The following is a 20,320-nucleotide window of genomic DNA, read 5'->3' as shown; positions in this document are numbered from 1 at the left end:
CATTCCCGTAATTTCAATATAACTTCATGCTGAAAATCACTACAGCAACTGAGACCAGGCAGGGACATATTTCAGAGCATCTCAAGCAGGTAATTCATCTACATGTCAGTGATTTCAGCTCCTCCCACTCAGTGGGACTAGTGCTAAATAAAGAACTGTGTACTCTCTGCTGTCATTGATTGGTGCTGATTTGGGTGTGCTGATTTGCTATGCTCCCTGTTGACAGTTCAGTCTAAAGGAGAACTTGTGAAATCAGAAAACACTTCTTTGTACGTTCAGACGAACATGTAAATGCAGAGAAATGTTTAGGCTTGGCCTTTGACTCCACCCTTCCTTGAGAGCCCTGGAGTCAATGCACTGATTCCCAGCATGTGTGAGGTGGCAGTGAGCTAAAGCCAGGCGGCTGCCGTTGTCCTGTAAGGCAAAAGCAAAAAGGAGGTGGTGGGTGGGATGCAGGAGGGAACCTCATTCGCAGCAAGCATAAAGGCTAGGTTTAAACTGTTCCAGACATTTGTATGTGGTGGTCTGAGTTAGGGTTGGCTTTAGATCGCTGGAGGAAGAGGCAATAAGCCAACATAAATGAGTCTCAACTAGCTGTGCTCCTTTTGTCTCTCATAACATTATTCTGTCACTGTTTTTTGCTTGTTCCAACATGGAAGACAGATTCCATCTAACAGCAGTGTGCTTTGCCCTTAACTCGGAGTAATGAATTTTGGCAGGTGTGACTTATTTTGATATTTACAAGAAGCATGTGTTCAGCAGCTGCAGGACTGAATAAACAGTAATTAGATTTGTAAGTCAAAGTTAAGGACAAAGCAGTGTGCTGTTAGGCTGGATCTGGGCCATAGCAAGAACGCTTTTTCATAATGTGTTGTCTTTTACGTTAAAAACTAGAGGTCACTGTCAAAGCTGAAAAAATCTGAACAACATTACAGTCAAGAGCTAAAGCTATAAATGTATAAATTTGGCAAATTTGGTTGTTTGGTAATGTATTACAATCAGCCTTATCATCTTAACATAATTATGCAAGAGCTGTAACAATGTGAAACTGCAAAGCAGTTATATAACACTTCCTTGCAGTTAAATAGAACAGTGTTTCTCAATCCTACTCCTGGAGCCCCCCTGTCCTGCATATCTTCTATCTGTCTTTGCTCCAAACACACCTGATTGAAATGTCTAACATGCTCTTGATTAAATCAGGTGTGCTCAGCTAATCAAAAGTGCCACTGATGACTTCAGTCAGGTAGGTAGAGCAGGGAAAGATGGAAAACGTGCGGAGCAGGGGGGGGCCTAGGAGCAGGATTGAGAATCAGTGAAATAGAACATATAACTTTAACTGAAATGCAATTACAGTAAATGAGAATTTTACATGAAGAGTAACAGAGGAAAGAAGCAAACAATGGGCTTTAAGCCATTCAAAGACTACAAGTCTTTCAGAGCCAGATTATTGTATTACACTGGAAGATGATGACCATGACCCTATGGTATGCTCTCAAAAATGACCAGCAGTAGTTAGCATGAGCACCATGTCCACTCCCACATTAATTTAACCATGATTACTGTTTATAATCCAGATTATCCTCTAAGAACGTGAGCACAACAGCATGTAAGTGTGAGTTAGCCGGCCATTTGCCTGTCATTTTGACTAATGGTTCCATTAATTCAAGCTGAGAAAGTGTGATGACATTGCCCGGATGGAATGGCCTCAAAGGAGCTTCACTGTACAGATTTTACAAGGACTATGTGACTCAAATTTCCCTGGACCATCTGCTGCACCGTCGTTTGGGAGCCCTCCAGAATGGAGTCGTCCCAACCTCTCCTTAGCGGAACATAAACTGCAGCGCCATTCGCACTCCAGAGTGCTCGATGAGCTGAATGTTGGGTGATTAAGGCGCTGCAACTGACTGAATGTTCTCCATTACAAGAGCAGTTGCCATTAGATGCCCCTCCAGGTACTGTTCACAGACAAATTAAATCACAAGATGTGCGACTGTGGCACAACACAGCTGAGACGTGCAACTTACAGTCATGTTGAATGTGAATGACTTAACCCTTCAGAGCTAAGGGTTAAGGTGCTAAGGTGTGCTAATACCTCAAGTTTTTTGGCACCCAAAGGCATTGACAAATATCCATACAGTAAAACTGATATAATTGTAACATTTTCACCGTACATATTTTAGCAAGAATTGGTTGAACTGAAGAAAACATGTCAGTATCTCAGTGAGTACCTGAGTGGAATCTTTGTTTCTACTAAAAACAAAGGTGCTCCTTTTGAATGCAAGCTGACCTCTTCAGCCCAGCTCTGGTGCAAACTGCATCTGCACTCAGCCAGTGACAACTGAGCCCACAATGGCAGAACAAATTGGCTGTTGTATTTTGATAAACACATTTTAAGAAGGCTATTCATAGTGTTTTATTCCTATAGTTGTTTGCTTAGTTAAACCTTTCATGTTTTAAGACAAGATAGTGACTTTGCTAACAGGTAGCTGTACCCCTCCATAGGGCAGGGTGTTAATTTTTGTTTTAGAATGATGGTCTACAAAGTATATTGGAGCAATGCTTCTGTTGGAGAAGCATTTATTTAGGAGTTTTGACAACTTTTTGACAACTCTTTACTGTGTATTTGAGAAATATTACACTATTTCTGTGAATATGATTTATGATGAAGTGTCACTATACCAAGTTCTCTGGATAAACATTTGCTACTAACGACAAGCTACTTAAATAATGGCATGCCCGTGAAAACCAATACTGAATTTCATTTACCATATTTACAATGCATTATATTGTAGAACTGATGTTAGCTGGCTATCCACCTACAGATAAGTATTAATGTTGGTGTATGATTAAACTGAGGATGAAAGAATACCATTGCTTATATTGGTTGTTTGCTGAATAGCAGTCTCAGTATGGCTTGTATTATTGCTTGTGTGGCTGCTTTGAGGCAAATTTGCTGAATAGCAATCTCAGTATGCTTTCTATTATTGCCCCTGTTGCTGCTGGATGATGCTGGAGTGTTTCCCAGAGGTGCACTCTTCATTCCCTCCCATTCCCAAGTGAGCACTACTGCAACACCACTCAACAAGTTTGCCAGCTAAAGGCACATATGATCATTCATGGACATGGCTGCATAGATGATCCAATCAAGTAACATTTTGTACAGAGCATGCTAAAAAAAACTAAAGGCTCACTACTCCTCCTTTGATTGATAAGTTTAACAATATTACAGGCTCCAAAAAATAAAAATATAAAAAACAAAAGTTAGTTTTGAACATATGAATTCATGTTTGCACTGCACCACCAAAGAAACACCATATATGATGGAATTATTAAACTATGATAACATTGTATTAGATAATAATACTGTATAACTACAGTAATATGTAATGAATTCTTGCATAATTTTCTGAATTGTTTGCCATCGGTGCAGTGGCATGACAAAGTATAACATTGTTTTTTCCTGGAAGTGTGGATATCACATGTTTGAAACATGCTTTTTTGTTCTTGTTTTATTGAATTTTTATAATACTGACATGTAATTGTCAATATTGTCTCTTACTGACACTTCTCTCACCTTGGTCAAGTATAACATATTGCTTTCTGGGCTATGAGACCAGAAATGAAAACTGTCCACAGTATGTCACGTTATACCTTCTGGAAATGAACCATTTGGAGTTCCTGAAGACCTGGAACCCTGAAATGGGTTAAAATCTACTTACTAATTTACTTGCTAATTTCCATGTAAATGTACATAAGGACTATAAAATTAAAATACATTAATATCAAGTATGACTATGCTTATTAAGGGTTGTATTCTTTCTTTATAGAATAAGTACTAATTCTTAATGCTTCAATAGTATAGGCCCATTGAGTACAAATTGAAATGCCCTTGCTGGAATTTAATACAAAGCTCAAAAAATCTGTGCTTAACATACTATAAAATAAAATAAAATAAAAAAGCCCCTTTAATGAAAAGTTATGGAATGGCATGACCTGCGCTCCCGCTTAATTTTTTTTCTTAAGCATATCTGTGCTTCTAATAAATTTGACCTTTCTGTGAAGACATATTATTGCTGGCAGAAACACCATTAATAGCTGTACACATTGGCTTTTGTGTCACATAAGTCAGTAGACCTGTACATTCTTAAATGGCCTTTCTCTCTGATTGCACTAGATGTTTCCATCCCTCCCTGCTGTATTTCAAGGCTCATTATGCCTCAAAAATTGCTGAGAGAGCAAATTATGTTTCAACTGTCCAAAGCAGTCAAAGATAATAAATCACTCTGAGTGGGTAAAATTGATGAGGATACATTATAAATCTGCATAGAGTCTATAGGATTATGACATTTATTGCTCTCAAATTAGAAGATGAAAGGAAACTGGAGAGACCTCTTATAAGGAAAGATCATGGTAAGAACCCTGCACTGCAAACTGAAGTGATGTCCATTGCATCTTTACTGCAGATGATTAATTTATTTGACACAACATGAAATATATACTATATACTGTAAAAGCAGTTTTAGCTATGGAGAATTAATTCCACTTGCATTCTGGATGCATAAATCAGTCAACAAATGAGGTGTGCTATTGCAGTTGACAAAAGCAAAGGTTAAATATGGGCACTTTTATTTTCAAACTCTTTCCATAGGTCTGTATATAAAATGGAGATTACATAATCAGCAGAATTGTTTATGTTTTTCTTCTCATACAGGCTACTTAATTTATCATGCTACAAGTAACAAATACATTAATTCTTAACAATATTCTCTGTCGAGTGATGGGATAGCAATATACTCAGATTACAACTCCAAATCCTTATTCTAATATCTATGTCTTATGCTAATATCTGTAGTTTTGAATTAATCACTTGCTTATCATGTAACGTTGTACAGATTTGTGTCTTAAACAGCTTGTCTCTCTCATAGACCTCCTTACCGCCACATGGAATTACAAATTCAAAATTATTACTGCTATACTTGTTAACCACCTGCTTTACTCCTTTTAAATGGTGAATAAAGGTAGGCTTTATAAGTAGGTGGCAGACCCCCTGTGATAACTGCTGAAGGAAGATGGGTCTGTCAGGGGAAGCTCCCCTTCTTGTAGAAAACCAATACCCCCATAGAGTTGTAGGGACCACTAAGGATTGCTAGGAGTGGAAATACTGTTTCTCAGATAGTCTGCTCACTGCTATCATTGTGGTCATTAAGAATCTCATCACAAAAGATGCCTAGGTGTTCCCCGGTGTCCCGATTTCTCAGTTCAGCCATCTGGTCATGTCTACATTTGATTGGCTAAAGTTTTGCCTCTCTACATCAGCTGGTGTGATGTTTTGATTCACAGTCACAAATAATGATGCTCCAATAGAGTCCTGGCAACAGTGAGCTTAAACGTGTCTTCTTGGAGCAACATACTTAATGGATAATGGCAAGGCAAACAGGCTTAGTGTGCTGATGGGTTCATTGTAGACTCAAGAATCGTTAAGTAAAAATCATTTGAGAACACTTGTTCTCCAGCTGTTATATCTAATTCTTGATTAGCTACACTGAGGTAACAATCATGTTTCTTTCCCAGTATCCCATGATACCTTGCTGCATTGCAGACCAATGCTGTTTCCTCAAAGTTAAGCAAACAGGGATGTAATATTTACAGAACACCATAGTTAGCTGAGCAGTGAGTGAATGAGTTCAAAACCCAGCTATTATTAAATGAGGGAGCTAATGGACACTTATGGTATAACTTAAATTAGCAGTGGATACGTCTATGCGGCTTATCATAATGGGTGATAATTTCATGAACAAGACCACTGCTACTGCTACTTAAAACAGCAAACAGCCAACAGATATTCACCAGTCATTTCCAATATTAACTCTGTTGCCATGACAGACTTTGAGAGATTATATGTTTGGAGGCTACATCAGATATAAAAGCTCAGTTGTACAAAGCACATATTTTCTGTACCATGTTGCTATTTTTAAAGGATGCTCTTATAACCACTAATGCTAATTACTATTTGCCTAAATTAGTTAGGATAGGATGGGTGAGTGGGGATAAAATAAGTTTACTTGGTAAATTGTTGGGATATAGTATGTTAATCTTTAATGCCAATGTAAAAAATAGTCTCAGATCAGTGAGATAAGACATGAGCCTAGATTACAGTTTTTTTTTCCCTGTTATGATGTCCCCTGGGCAAAACTTCAACCGAGACTGCTGGAAGTGAATGTATTCATCATTCTTTTGGCTTATGAACTCAAGCCAGGATCATGTTGATGATGCAGTATGTTGACAGAATCTGATTAAAAATGGGGGCATGATTGTTACTGAAAAACTGGAATCCTCACACTGAGTTTGAAATGGTATTACTTTGGCTGAGCACAGCTACAGCATTAGTTTGCCAGTGGGACAATCTCACCCCCACCAGCCAGCTTGGGGGATACCAGCCGGGGGCGATTTCACACTCAGCAATTACCACTACCGGTGCTTGCCTCCAGTGCTGGAAATATATAATTGCCTTTTTGTTTGTTTGTTTTTTGGCCATATGCTATTTACAGTTGTCCATATCGTTGTTAATGCCATTTTCGTTGGGATTTATGCAAGGCCATTGTCAGGGTGCCACACTGCACATCTGTGTGGCCGTTCCTCTCATTTTAACACTAATTAATGAGTTAGCATTGATGACAAACTATTTGAAGTACATTCTACTCTTATTGGGAGTATAAGTGAGTTTTTTCCAAATGTAGTTAAAAAATTTTCTTTATGCTATTTCAGCATGAGCTATTTTCATTAGCAACAACCATAACCATGCCTTATATCTTATATTATGCAATAAATAAACAAATAAATACTTAGTTTTGCTATGGAAATTAAATTTGCCCATTGCTAGAATTCATTTATTATATAACTCAATATGTGAATATATAATTTGTCCCTGATTTTATAAACATGCACTACAGTTAGACTTTACTTTTGGTTAAAAATCTATGTCTAAACTAAATCTAATCTAAACTATGAGGCTCATAGTTCAGAAGTTGTTAAATGGGTAGTTCACATTCTTGGTTGGTGCTTGAGTTCTTGGATGAAGAGGCTGTCACTCATAATGAAACCATGGCAGTGTTTGTTCTCTCATTGCCATCAGTTCCCATAGATCCGTACAGCTGATGGTGGTCTTGAGTGTCATTTTCCCAGTTGCTGAGTGAAGTATGTTTGCACCACTTGGTAGCATTGTTACACCTGCACTTGTGAGAGTTACACCACCCCTCTCTCCTGAAAAAGAATAACCTTCAGCAGGCCAGCTTCTTCCCTTTTGGTGAATTAGGCAGAGAAAATATTTCAGATATGAAGAAAATTTATTGAGGCTCTGTCTGTTCTTCTGTCTGTATGGTGAAGAGGTAATGGTTTACTATTGATCTGTTATTCCAATTCTTGAAAAAATATCTCCAATTTAATGTACAGCTAATCAGGGTTTCTAGTTTCAGAGATTTTAGTATCATGATGACATGTTTTTTTTTTTTTTCAACCTGGTTAAGTGATCATTTATGACTGACTATGATGTGCTTGAGGGTCTTCCTCTGTTGCATAAGCACTACATCATTCAATTAGTCAGAGGGGTTGCTGGGCACAAGTGATTCGGTGAATTAAAACACAGAAAAGATACCAATATGCCCTGCTTTTCAAGGGAACAATGCCTTTGTGTCATAAATATGCAGGAGTCAGGACACTGTCACTCACAGTATAGGTTGTTCAGGGCCAGCAGTTCCTAACCTGGCAAGACTGCTACAGACTGTGAATGATAGGCCATGGTTTGGAAAATTAGAGCCACAACACCTCAGAACATCAAGGCACCATGCTCCATTTTGGTAACTATTTTATACTGTTGGTTACTCTGCATGGTTACAAAGCCATGCACAACTGCTCTGCTGCAAGGAGATGTCTAGGTTTAGTGGCAAAATATTTTAGCTGCTTAACTCAAATGCATCTTATATTGAAAGGCTGAAGTTTGTGTATTTTTGGCACTGAAAAGAAATCACATCTTGAGCGGCATAATTTCTCATTTTGACAACTACTTTTCAGAGTATATGGATTTTTTCACCTTCCTAGATCTTAAGGTGAACTATAACTGCACATGCACTGTTCAATGACACTGAATCCCTCTGTTGGGCAAACCTTATTACTGCAGGAGCTGCTCAGTTAAGTGTTGAGTAAGTAAATGAGAGACACTACCATTTCTTGGGTTTCCTCCATTACAGCTTAAAAAATTTCTGTTGTTCTTTTTTAGAGAAGCAACCACAAAACATCAAGTAAAATGAGTTACCTACATATTTAAAATGGTCAGGTGAATCATTATTTTTGTATCTAGTGCACATTCAAACTGTCAGTAAATTCACATGAAAAGGTAAAAATATTGCAATTTAAATAAAACATTTTTTTTGAATTCAGAATGCTTTGAGACTCAATTTCGATAAAAAAAAAAAAAATTTGGAGCATCTTGGGGTGGGCGTGGCTGTGTTATGGAAGGTGTAAAGCTTTAGGTAGAGATTTACTGGTTTATATGACATTGCAATTAAGACAGCCTTCCCCAGTTTTTTGTCTAAACTACAGTGGACCAGCAAAAAGAATTTGCACACAACCCTCTGTATGATATTCCAGTGTAGAAAAATTGCACTATGCATTTTACAGAGGCGTTCAAAAGATTAAACATTAAGGATCCTGCACTAATGGAAATGTAAAAGAAAATTATCTTCTCTTTTTTATGGTGCAGCATTTAAATATCACTATAAATACAGTCTTTTTTTCTAGAAGTTTTTCATAATGTCCGACAACCTCAATCAACCCAATTGCAAGTCTTTCTGCACATCCAATCCAAAATCTCCTGTACACAAGGACAACACACTTCAGTAACTTGAGAATGAGAATCCAAAGTATCCCTTTCACACCTGTTTGCTATGATTACACTCTGGTGAGTGTGACTCAGAGGCAAAAGTGTAAGAATGAAAGCCTCTATCGCAGGGCAAAAATGCACCTGACACCCAAGACTTGCAACTGAAAAAAAAAAAAATCTCCACATACATCCCCCGACACTCAGATTTTGATCCTTCAAATAATAAGCCTAATTGTCTCATTACCCACCGAGCAGAAGTTCACTTGCACAGCATCCACCACCTGACCTAATGTGCCCTCGGACGCCGAACATTATAGCAGTAACTTTCACTGAAGCAAAGCGCACCATCTGTGGATTGCATAGAATTTTTCCTCTGTCCGTCGTGCTTCCTTTGTTGCATCTGCTTCCCTTCTGGATCTCAAAAGCACAGCCAGCAACTTTGGCCAGACATTCCTCTGGGGGATATACAGAAGGGATCACCTAAAAAAATTGCTGCCTCTTTTATATTTGCTGCTGAGGTCCCTGGAAATATTACCATTGTGGCTTACGCACTGACCTTCCCCTTTTAATTGTCTGTGTACTGTATTGATCCATCTGAGTATCTCTTGATCTGATAAAGCTCACTGCAAAAGTGAGAGGGAATTTTCAATCAGAAAAGGAGCAGACGACTCTCAGACAGCAAAGCACAGTGCTCAGAGGTGATGTGTGGCATCAGCTCCCGCTCCCTGATGGAGAGCAAACTCAAAGCGTTTTAGTGGCTGTAGCACAGCAGTAAACACCAACAGCATGGTCGAGAGAGGCAGTTACATTACCTGGAAAGACGAGCAGAGCAAACACCCACGACAAGACGACGAAGCAGACAGAATTATACATTCTTCAAAAATGTTGATGTTGCTCCTCTTCTTTCTTTTTCTTTAATGCCCTCTCTTGCTCAGGAATGTAATGTGCCCTGTTTTCTTATCTTGTCTTTTATAACTGTTGTTATTATTAGTCTCCCTCTCTTGGATTTATTCAATGTCGTTTTGCCTTTTCCCCCTGGTGCTGTTCTGTGTGAAGGTGATTTAAATCCAAGGCAAGTTGAGGCAGAGCAGAGACGGAGTTCTCATTGATTATTCTCACACTGACACGGGAATACTCTGCAAATCTGGAGGAGAGCAGGGTCCGCCTCTGCCGCCCAGTGATTGGCTGTGGGCTTGAGCTGTCAGCTGGAAACAGGCGCTCCACTGTTCAGCGCTGCTTGCTACGACTCTCTGCAGAGCTCCATGAGATTAAATTGGTCGAAAGAAAACAGCAGTGATAACAGGCAAAGCAGTAAGTGGCCTCTTAATGAGTGTACTGCTACACCAATGCCCAAGATTAATTTTGTCCCCTCAGTCCTTTAGGACACATTTCAGTTGGGGTGTTTTGTATTTAATAAATATCCACTTAAAAATAGATGACTTGTCTAGAGCACCCAAAGAACTGGAGACCGTTTGACAGCAAGTGTCATTTTCCAGTCTGATGTTTGCTTATTTCTTCAAACCCAATTAATTTGATGTTGATGGTAACAGAGCCATGTTTGGTTATATAAAATACAAGGTTATCTGAGGCATTCTGTCATGATTTCTTTCCATGCTGAATTTCCCATTTGTAGGATCAACAGAACTAGTTCCCTGTGCTGAATTAATTTCAAATTACATGCAGTGTGTTGTTCTGTATTCATGTCATTTATTTATGACAGTGTGGCTGTGAGGACAGGATGGGATGGAACACTGCACAAAGGTGAAAAATGATCCTGTCAGCATGGGTAAAGGAATGGTCATATTTGAATAGTCCATGTTCCACTAAGGCAGAAACAGCTGTCATACAGCGTGTGCAGTTTGTTTCCCCATTGCACCCGAAACACCTCCTGAACCCCTGTGATGTGCTGACAGCCTGCCGGCTCCCCCTTTGGTGTCCCAGGTGCAGTGCAGCATTTCCCCATGGCATCTTACCAGGGAACTGGACATGTTATCTGTGTTCCCAGAGCTGCCCCAACTGGGCCTTCGCTCAGGGCTGCCCTCGGACGGGCTTGAGACTGCAGTGGCCTGCCCTTTGGGTTACAAGATGGCATTCACCATTTCCTGATGTCGCTGTGAGACGCGCATGGATTGTTAACCTGTCTCTCTTGTGTTACACCCAGACCTTTGAAGAGTCTCTGGGCTGCCGCACCACAGTCCCTAGTGCTGCTAAGATGGGGAGTTTTATATAAATTGTTTAGGAGTCTTTCCTTTTGACTTGCCCGTGGGCTGTACTCGGGGGTGCCTGCGGGACAGTCGCAGAGACTCCCAGATTCCCCCTGGGATTGCCTGCTTTTTGCATTTTTTCTCCCACATGCCACAGAGGAATCCTGTCAAGAGGAGTGTTTCTAGTGGGTAACAGAAGGAGCACCTCACGGAATCACACGACGAAAGCCCAAAGACAAACAACACAAGCGGCATTGGCAGCACAGGTACGTCTGCTCCCTGACGAAAGTAGGTCAGCGTGGTTATTTTGCCAAGTTTGGAACACCTAATTATGCCTGGATAGTGATCCAAAGTTTTTGTTTGTTTTTTTTTTTTTTTTCCCCTCTCATCAAATCTCGAAATACCTCTGAGAATATAATCCTTCATTACAAGGAAAAGAAAAACCCAACAACATTGTATGAAAAAAGATCAGTTACCTAGGATAACCGAGACACAGAGGAGTCTTGTTTCCAATTAATGTAAATCAATATTTTATGAGCTGGTCTTAAGTGCACATGGTGATTGTCAGGTTAAAATACGGCATTAAACAGTACGATGAAACACATTCTAATATTCTTCGTTTGCTTGCTAATTTCTCTTGGATTAAAATCACAGAGAATTGACCAAACAGAACGAGGTTTTATCGTAAATTGTAAACATTAATTGGGTACCTTTGGGGGATAATTAAAATCTACACTGCGCTGACAAAATGAAAACAGGGAACTGGAAGGAAACTATAGAATTCTTAATTTCACAAAAGAGTCATGATCTGCACATAACATGGTAGTTATCAGAACAACACCTTGTAATATTTTTATGCTTTTATTTTGGACACACAGATCAAAAATAAGTTGATCCAATTGGTCACTATACAAGTAGAACTCACAATGGCTAGATAGTAAATATGAAGAAAGAATGAAATTTTAACAGCAGTACAACCGTTTTCCTACCTGAACGAATTGGGATTTACAGGTACGCAGACTAGAAATAGTGAATAATAAAATTAAGCAAACCTATACTGGGTTGGTGAAGGTTTGTTAACCAAATAGTCATTGATGACTAATAAATATTGTATAATTACGTTCCATTTCAAGCAACACAACATTTTTGGTGGATGAAAACGGCATCTCTTTTGTAATATTACTCAGTAGCTTTATTGTCATATTGTTTTGATAGTGAGCTTTGTTCCAGCTGTCGTAGGCGGAATAAACTTGGAACAACTGTTTGAATAAACTTGGAACAACTCGCCATTGCTTAACTCTTAGTGAGTGAAATGGTTAGTGGCAGGGGGGGGACAACCCCCCCCCAAAAAAAAAAAACTAGTTCCCCAATATATTAATTTCTCTAAATGAGTAAAAACATTTGTAGTGAAATTATGTGTAGTCGTGTAACAACAATCGGCAAATTTAGAATAAAGGTTTAATTTGGAAACGGAATATTGTTTTCCCTGATCATGTTTTGTGAGCGCGCCACTTTTACTAACTGGATCGTTATCAAAAAAAAAAAAAAAAAAAACATGCAAGCACAATCAACTTGAACCTAAGCCTTAAACATGGACCCGTCCTCCGGGAAAAGAAAAACAAACAAACATTAGATCCTTTTGGAGTAAAGACTATAATTATGGTAGATGACAGTGATAGGCGTGTGTGGATTTATTTAGCGACCAGTTTCACGTTAGTCATCAACAGCGATTGTAGCCTAGGCTATGAGCTAGCTAGTTTCTGTACTGTTTAAACTACTGTACGTTAAATAAAATTTGATTTCAGGATACGTTGAATTCATGTTACTGCGAGCACAGTAAAATCATTAAACAGGTTTTTATTTTCGAAGATAACTCAGGGCTCCCGCTCGTTGACAGCAGATTAACTGGGACGACACAGCTAGCTACAACAGTCGTTCAAAAAGCACTGGGCTAAAAAACATTGAGTTCACGAGGTAACCGCCTTTGCAAATGAAGGATGTAGGACGTATTCTGGGCTACTCGCCGCATGCTATTTTCTGTATCAAATTCTCTATTGCCTACTCCTGAACAGTATTCTGTTTGAGTATGTCGTAAATTGGTTATGTGGATTAGTGTCATACACTTTCCATCTCCACGAGGAAAATAACTCTTCTTATATATAGGGCTAATGAGGCACATGCTAATGTTAGGTGACACATCTTCATGTTGGGCAAACTCTGCCCCAGATGTGCATCTCCTATGTCCAGATGAGCTTAGTAGTAACAGAGGTGTGCAGCTCTTCTTGAAAACACGTGTTTACATGCACATACAGTACCTTATTATTTCAATCCATCCTGATTTTGTTTTATTCTTCAATCAAGATATATGCTCTTTTAAGGACTGGGATTACATATACAGACATAAAATTCATAGCAAGTTGTGTCCCCCCCAATATCAAACTCCCTCCTACGCCCTTGGTTAGTGGGATTTCTTATAATCTGTTCAGAAAAATACTAATATACTCATGGGCATGGGGTAAGTTATGGCTTTGGAGGAAAGTGTGACAAGAAATGATGTCCACAATTTACAGAACTAGGGAATCTATTTCCCATACTTACAAGGGAAGGGCTCCCAGGCTTCTAATTTATAAATTATAATTAAAACCTGTTCGCAAAAGGGCGAAGCCTTAAATTATATGTACGCGAAGATATGTACAGGAAATCAAGCAAGCAAAAGGAGCATGGGAATTGCCCTGGTAATCTGCCTGTCATGTGTTCTCTGTATATATGCACTTTTGTATGTCGCTTTGGATAAAAGCGTCTACTAAATAAATAAATGTATAAACTGTCACTGGCTAGAGATAACTTTTTCATTTGATATCAGCGGAAAATATGTTTGTGTTGTGTCTGAATGCTTTTCCTAAACATTCAGGTTCTTAACTTGCAAAGCAATCTCTAGGCTCACCTGAGGGAATGCCGCACCACGTTGTCATGCACAATGACAGTCAGGGGCCAACCTGCACCACCTGCCTCTACTTGTTACCTGCAGGGTGCCCAGCCAAGGAAATCAATAGCATTCCCCTGTAGAGTCCAGTCCCCTCATTTTAGTTTACTCTGTATGGACAGATAGGACACTGCCATGGTTTGACTGGGTCTTTGTCCACGGCTGACACTTATGAAAGACAAAAGAAAGAATGCATGACTGTTTGCTTATCTATATGAGAAATATTATATATAATTATGATACCCTTATATAGTCTAGCTGACTTAAATATAACATCACAAACATCAAAAAAAACTCCCAGGTAAAATCAAATTTGAATCTTTTTTTTTCCCATTTTTCCATTTTTCTCCCCAATTTGGAATGGCCAATTCCCCGAATTTTTGGAATGCCCAATTTGTCATCGATGTTCGGTCACAACCCCCACTGTCAATCTGGGAGAGCGTGGCCAAGCATGTGCCCTCCTCCGAGACATGTGATGTCAGCCACTGCTTCTTTTCGTCAAACTCGAATCCTATAAGAAAATGCATTTCCGGAAAGTATGCTGACACACAGCTCCTTGTCAAACTTGAGGCACTTTGAAACATTAGAAATTCACCCAAGAGAGTTTGTTTGTAGTGGAGATAAGGACATTTAGCATTATTACTGTCATTAACATTAATATTTATGTTTCCTCTCTGGAAAGTGAAATGGGGTTACCTACATGTCAAATGCAAATGGAAATTCTGCTTTTGATACTCTTCCCTGTTACACGTACCTCAATACCTACCTGTCAAATGTGGCTGTCATTACACCCCCCTGAGCATTATGTTAGTATGGTCAATTAGTGCTTCAACAACACTGCTTTTTGTAGTTCCATTCTCATGAAAAATACATGAAATTATGAGGGGTTGCTCTACTGAAGCAGAAATGAGTCTAGCTTTAAGTGAGAAAATTAAATATCAAGCCAAAATTAAAGATGTTTTTGTTCAATATTTTTAATATTTCATTTTAACACCACTGTCAAGTGAACCATTCCAGTGATTCACTGCCAGTGAACCATGCTGGTGGGTTATTGCTAAGCAGGACAGGAATTCCATTGACACACAGATTTAGGTTGCTCGCACACAATTTCTTTCTCCAGTTTGTCACAGATTCAGGAAGATTGGTTGTGTAACAGTTTGCAACATTTTCAAAATTTAAATATGCAAAACCTTATGTTTCAGCGCATGTCAACAGATTTTTGTTACACATAGAGAGATCAAAGCTCTTGGGTTTCCAGAATATGCATCCTACATCACTTGCGTTGACAAACACATGCACAGAAACAAATAAAATGATTATGAGTACATTTTAGGTGAACATCAATATTGGATGTTACACCAGGCATTATATCACTACTCCTTACATTGCATTAGGGACAGTAATTGCCAGAGGAAAAGTGAGAAGGGTCAAATGCAAAGCGTATTGTGTGAGTCACGAGGAGCAGCGGTGGAAGAAAAAGAAGAGTCAGTTTGTTACATTTCCATTTACAAATGAAACAGCATTCGCAAAGTGTTGTGCAAGAAAGAGGGCTCTGAAGCATGATTTTTACAGGTGTGGTAACTTTCTGACTCGCAAGTTCTCTGGCTATATTTAAAAGCTGTAGGTGGGAGCTTTAATAACTTAACACTTTAACACCTCACACATGTGGTTAACGTCTTTTCTTACAAATTTAAAGTCAAAAGTAAATCGTCATGTTTAATTGAAAGAAAAGAACTGATTTAGAGGAGGATTGTGCTGACTTTTGTTATGAAGCTAGCAATCACTTTTAACATAAAAACACAGGAATGGAGAATACAGTCCTTATTTTATTACAAATAAATAAAACAGCTAAAGCAGACATATGTAAAAGGGACAAACTAAAAAAAAACACTAAATAAGGTTAAACCAAGCCATGTAGTAAGCAGAAACAACCCACTCTAGTTCTGTCCTTTCACTCATAATCCTTCTCTCACACACCCAGACACATATCACCTGGTAGGAGGTGTGGCCAATCCAGCAATTACCCTGTTGTCCAATGCCTGTGCAGGTACACACACATATTCTCATGCATTTGAAACTGATGGGGAAAAGCTTATATCTTTCTAGGTTTAAAAAGATTGAGGGAAAATGTCCATGTTGAAGATTGCATGTTCACACTGGCTATATTTACAAATAATTGTTTATTTTTTAACTTTTTTCACACAAAGCATTAGTTGAAGTAGTAGGCAGGCTCTTTTTTTCCTATCTGGGAAATTGTGCATAACAAAAGTGAAATGGAGACAGATACTTAAGACAATTTAGGCACTACTCTGGAGAATTTCAGCGATGAATTTGTGTTCAGGCAGCTTTTAAAATCAATCAGGACGAAACTGTTACCGCTTATTGCTTTTTATGTAGAACCATTAACACTCGCCCAAAATGAGCTCCAGCTGTGTGTTCTCTCTCTTCCACCAAGCCTGCAGAGATCCTACCTAATCCAGCTCATGTTTACGGGACAGTGTCCTTGATTGCTGACAGTATGGGTGCTGCCCTCCCCATCTTTCAGCCCTGCTAAATCAAAGCCTCAGACAGGGTTTACCAGAACAAGAACGCTATTATGAACCGAGATACAAGGCCAGAGTAACACAGAAGTCCTGAGCCAGAAAGCCAAGTGCTGAGCTGCTTATTGGTTACAGATGAAACTTTGAGAAAAACACAATGTACAATATGTGTTAACATAACGGTTAGTGATGGATCCTTGGGAGAATCCATGGGAAAAGTTTTTTGAGAAAATGAAAAAAAAAAATGTTTTGAGGCTCATCAGATTTTTTGAATTGAGCAACTCCAGATGGTTGTAAGTACTCAAAACATACTGTACTACACAACCTGTCAGATTCTACAGATTGATCTGGCTGGTGTAAAGCAGTTTGAAAAAAATTGACAAAAAAATTTGACAAAAATGCTCACACATGTTCCCATGAGCAAGAAAGTCTTTTACATGCAGTATATCCATAACAATCAAGTGTGCACCCTTTGCACTCAGAATGTGTTTTGGTGATATTTTGTAAGTGTTTCCTTTATTTTTTGGGTTTGGGCTGTCATTTTTATCTGCAGAATTGATCTTTCTTCAGTGCCTTAAGTGCAGTTATTTCATACAGCAAATTTGTGAATCTGAGGGCAATGCCTGCATGTTGGAAAGTGTAGTTTAATAGAGAAAATGTGCCGTGTAAAGCTATGCACCAAATGGGCAACTTGCAGTTAATATAAAATTAAAACAATGCTTTCACACCTTATTTTGCAAAGGTGATACATCAGCCAGCAAGCTATTGAATGCCAAATGTGAGAGGCCCTGACATAGCACCCAGGCCCCATGTGTGAATCTTGTCCTAACAGTGACTGTGCAGCTGTGTCCCGTAGATAATACAGTTATCCCAACTTACCTGAGAGTCAACCTCAGCTACCTCATCTGATGAGATGGTCAAGATTATGAGAGGATCCATCCCTTTATACTCATCCACACATCCAAAGGAGAGTGCTTATCTGTTTATTGCACTCTACAAGGTTTCGAGATATCCTCTATGCATTGACAACAACATGCAAAGCACCTTTACAAAGACAGGCAGTTATATCAATATATAATACCACAGTAGTTGCTAGCATGAGCAGCACAGGTATATCAGGTGAGAAAGTGTGAGTAATAGATGTTCAGATACTAGATGCTGGTGCTAAGCAGCCTTGATTTGTAATGCTGGGATATTATTGTAAGAGTGCTGCTAGTGTGAACCCTGTTATTCAGATGGTGCGACCAGCTGTAACTGGATGTAGTATTCAGGGATGGTGGAATAGCAGGCTTACAACCACCAGTTCAGTGCAAATTGGTGCTGGTGTGGTTTATTTACACAGTGAACACACACACAAAACAGTAAAAATAATTCACACAAAATGAAGTCCCCACTCAAGTCCAAGGACTATAGAGACAATACCCAAACAGAAAACACAGCCCACTTCACCCTCTCCCTGTCTACGGGCAACCAGTTTGCTCATAAACTGTCGGCCAATTCTCCTTTAACTGGCCACAGCCATTCACAGGAGAGGGTTTCAACAGTATAGAACAATATCAGGAAAACACCAACCAAGGAGCAAGAGCACGATTAAAGAAGACAATCTAAACTTAATTTTAAGAAATGTTTAAATTTAATAACTTGTATGTATTAGTCAATAAGCCTAAATAATAATATTAATATAAGAACAATAAACAACAAATCTTTATGAAAGCCCTGCAACATTCTAAATAGGTGCATGAACAGGCTCACACACTAACTCTGACCCTGACCGCAGGTGAAACCAGGAAGTGCTGTGAATATGTGGTCTATGATGAGGTCCGAGAAGAAAACGGTGGTGGCTCATGGTAAAGGTTAACAAAACTACAAAAAATGAAAGGTGAACACCTAAAATAATGGGCACCCATAATTTTCCATGATAGATGTTACATTTCAATAAATGAATGACCATAACTGTTGTGTTGTTTGATTAGTGAACTTAGCCATGAAGCAGCACTAGCCAGGTAGTTTACCGCAAGTCAGAGAGCACAGTGCGTGTAGGGAAGATAAGAAAATACAAAATAAGCTTAAGGAGCTCAGTAATGTGGGGAAAAGGCACAGGAGAGTTTTTTCACAATCACTAATGAACCAATATAACTATTGCTACCAACTTCTGTAAACACTATATAAATCTAATGCTTCCCACGGTTTGGCCATGCATGCTGGAAAAATGTACAGACAGATGTGGCTTCATAGAAACGTGGATTTATTACCACTGTAAGGTTATCTTTCTGCCCATATCCTCACCTCAATTAACTTGCCATTCTATCCTTAATGATATCAAAACATGCATGGCAAATATAACTGGAATTTGATTCGATTTTAGTAACGTGCTTAATGAAAGCCTCTCTATAATCAAGTAATTGCTGAGGAGGATCTATTTACCTCATTTTGTTTTCTGCTAATTGCAGTATATACAAATGAATGGGCATATCTAATATCTAATTCATAGAAAAATATTTTGCAAACATTGTACCATTTGCATAATGTAGTTATGAATTGATTGCCCTCTCTGCATAAGACAAATATGCATGTCAAAATTAAACTGAAATCAAATCAGTCCAGCAAAACATAATTTCCAGGCATTTACAGAATTTTTTTTCTCTGCAGTTAAGCTGTTTTTGGGTACCACCCAAGTAGAATAAGTCTGAACTTCCCAGCTGGTGACTTGAACTACACCACAGACAAGTTTACACCGCAAACCCAAATAATAAAGGAAAGAAAGAAAAAGGTTTAGGTGTGCTTCTCAGAAAACAGAAAATGACTAGTTTGGATGCTCTTCTTCCATTGAAATAACTCTGCCAGGAATCCACTTCTGTAAGAAAGGCAGCACTTGAGTGGGGAATTGAAAACACAGTGGGAGGAAACAAGCCTCTTTTATTCAGAAAAAAGCAACATTTCCCTAAATGTGGTCAACGTCACCCTGTTGGAAAATATGGATAGCAGTTGGACATTTGGTAATCATCACCTTTCCCATAATTTACATGCCTTCTCTGTCCTTTTGTCACTTTCTCACCGCATTGTTATTCAGCCAACTGAAAAACACTTCCTCCGTTTATGTGGCTCCACAGCTCACCTCTCTAAGGCCGCAGTGTTCAAAGAACAGGTTGATGAAGTGCCGCCCCATCGGACCCCCTTTAATCCCACTCACTCAGCCAAATCAAGACCTGTTCCTCCATTTTGTGTTTTCTCCCTCCCTTTGTCCTCCTCTCCGCCAGCTCATCTTCCACACCCCTGGCACTGTTTGTGTTTGCTTTTTTTATACTGTGGACAGAACCCTAAAAGAGACTTTTTTTTGTTATTGTTCCGACTCATTATGTGCCGTAGGGTTGAGAGTCCTGTTATCTCAAACTCTGCCGGACCTACTGTAAATGTCAGATGGATATATTTTTGGCTCATAAAGCTCTCATACTTACATGTGCTTTTTCTGAATTGCAGGACCCTGGAATGCTGTAGTTTTTATTGCACTCTGGGTGCATTAATACTAACTATCAGGCTCCAGCATCAGTGATGACAAGCGTTTTGAATCAGCAGGTACACATGACTCAAACACAGACACTGCGCAATCCTTGCCTGCAGTGCTTGTAAAATTCAGGTGTACACCAAGAGGGAAGGTGATTAACATAATCTTCTTTTACCTCTTTCTTGTCACAAAACACTTTTGAAATAGGACTCTTCT

The 20,320-nt window shown here is 39.0% G+C and overlaps 1 protein-coding gene across 1 annotated transcript in view; it reads right to left on the bottom strand.

Annotated features, from left to right (window-relative positions):
- The window catches only part of opcml (opioid binding protein/cell adhesion molecule-like), a 335,174-nt gene extending 325,174 nt beyond the window's left edge, over window positions 1-10,000 (bottom strand). The window contains exon 1 of the mRNA XM_036524561.1: window positions 9,688-10,000. Coding sequence (XP_036380454.1) covers window positions 9,688-9,748 — 61 coding nt within the window. The 5' untranslated portion in view covers window positions 9,749-10,000. The remainder of the gene's footprint in view (window positions 1-9,687) is intronic.
- Window positions 10,001-20,320: the final 10,320 nt, after the last annotated feature.

The sequence above is a fragment of the Megalops cyprinoides genome, chromosome 3, assembly GCF_013368585.1.
Source record: "Megalops cyprinoides isolate fMegCyp1 chromosome 3, fMegCyp1.pri, whole genome shotgun sequence".
Lineage (NCBI taxonomy): Eukaryota > Metazoa > Chordata > Actinopteri > Elopiformes > Megalopidae > Megalops > Megalops cyprinoides.
Note: the sequence above shows the minus strand (reverse complement) of the source record. Positions and strands in the feature narration are given on the sequence as shown.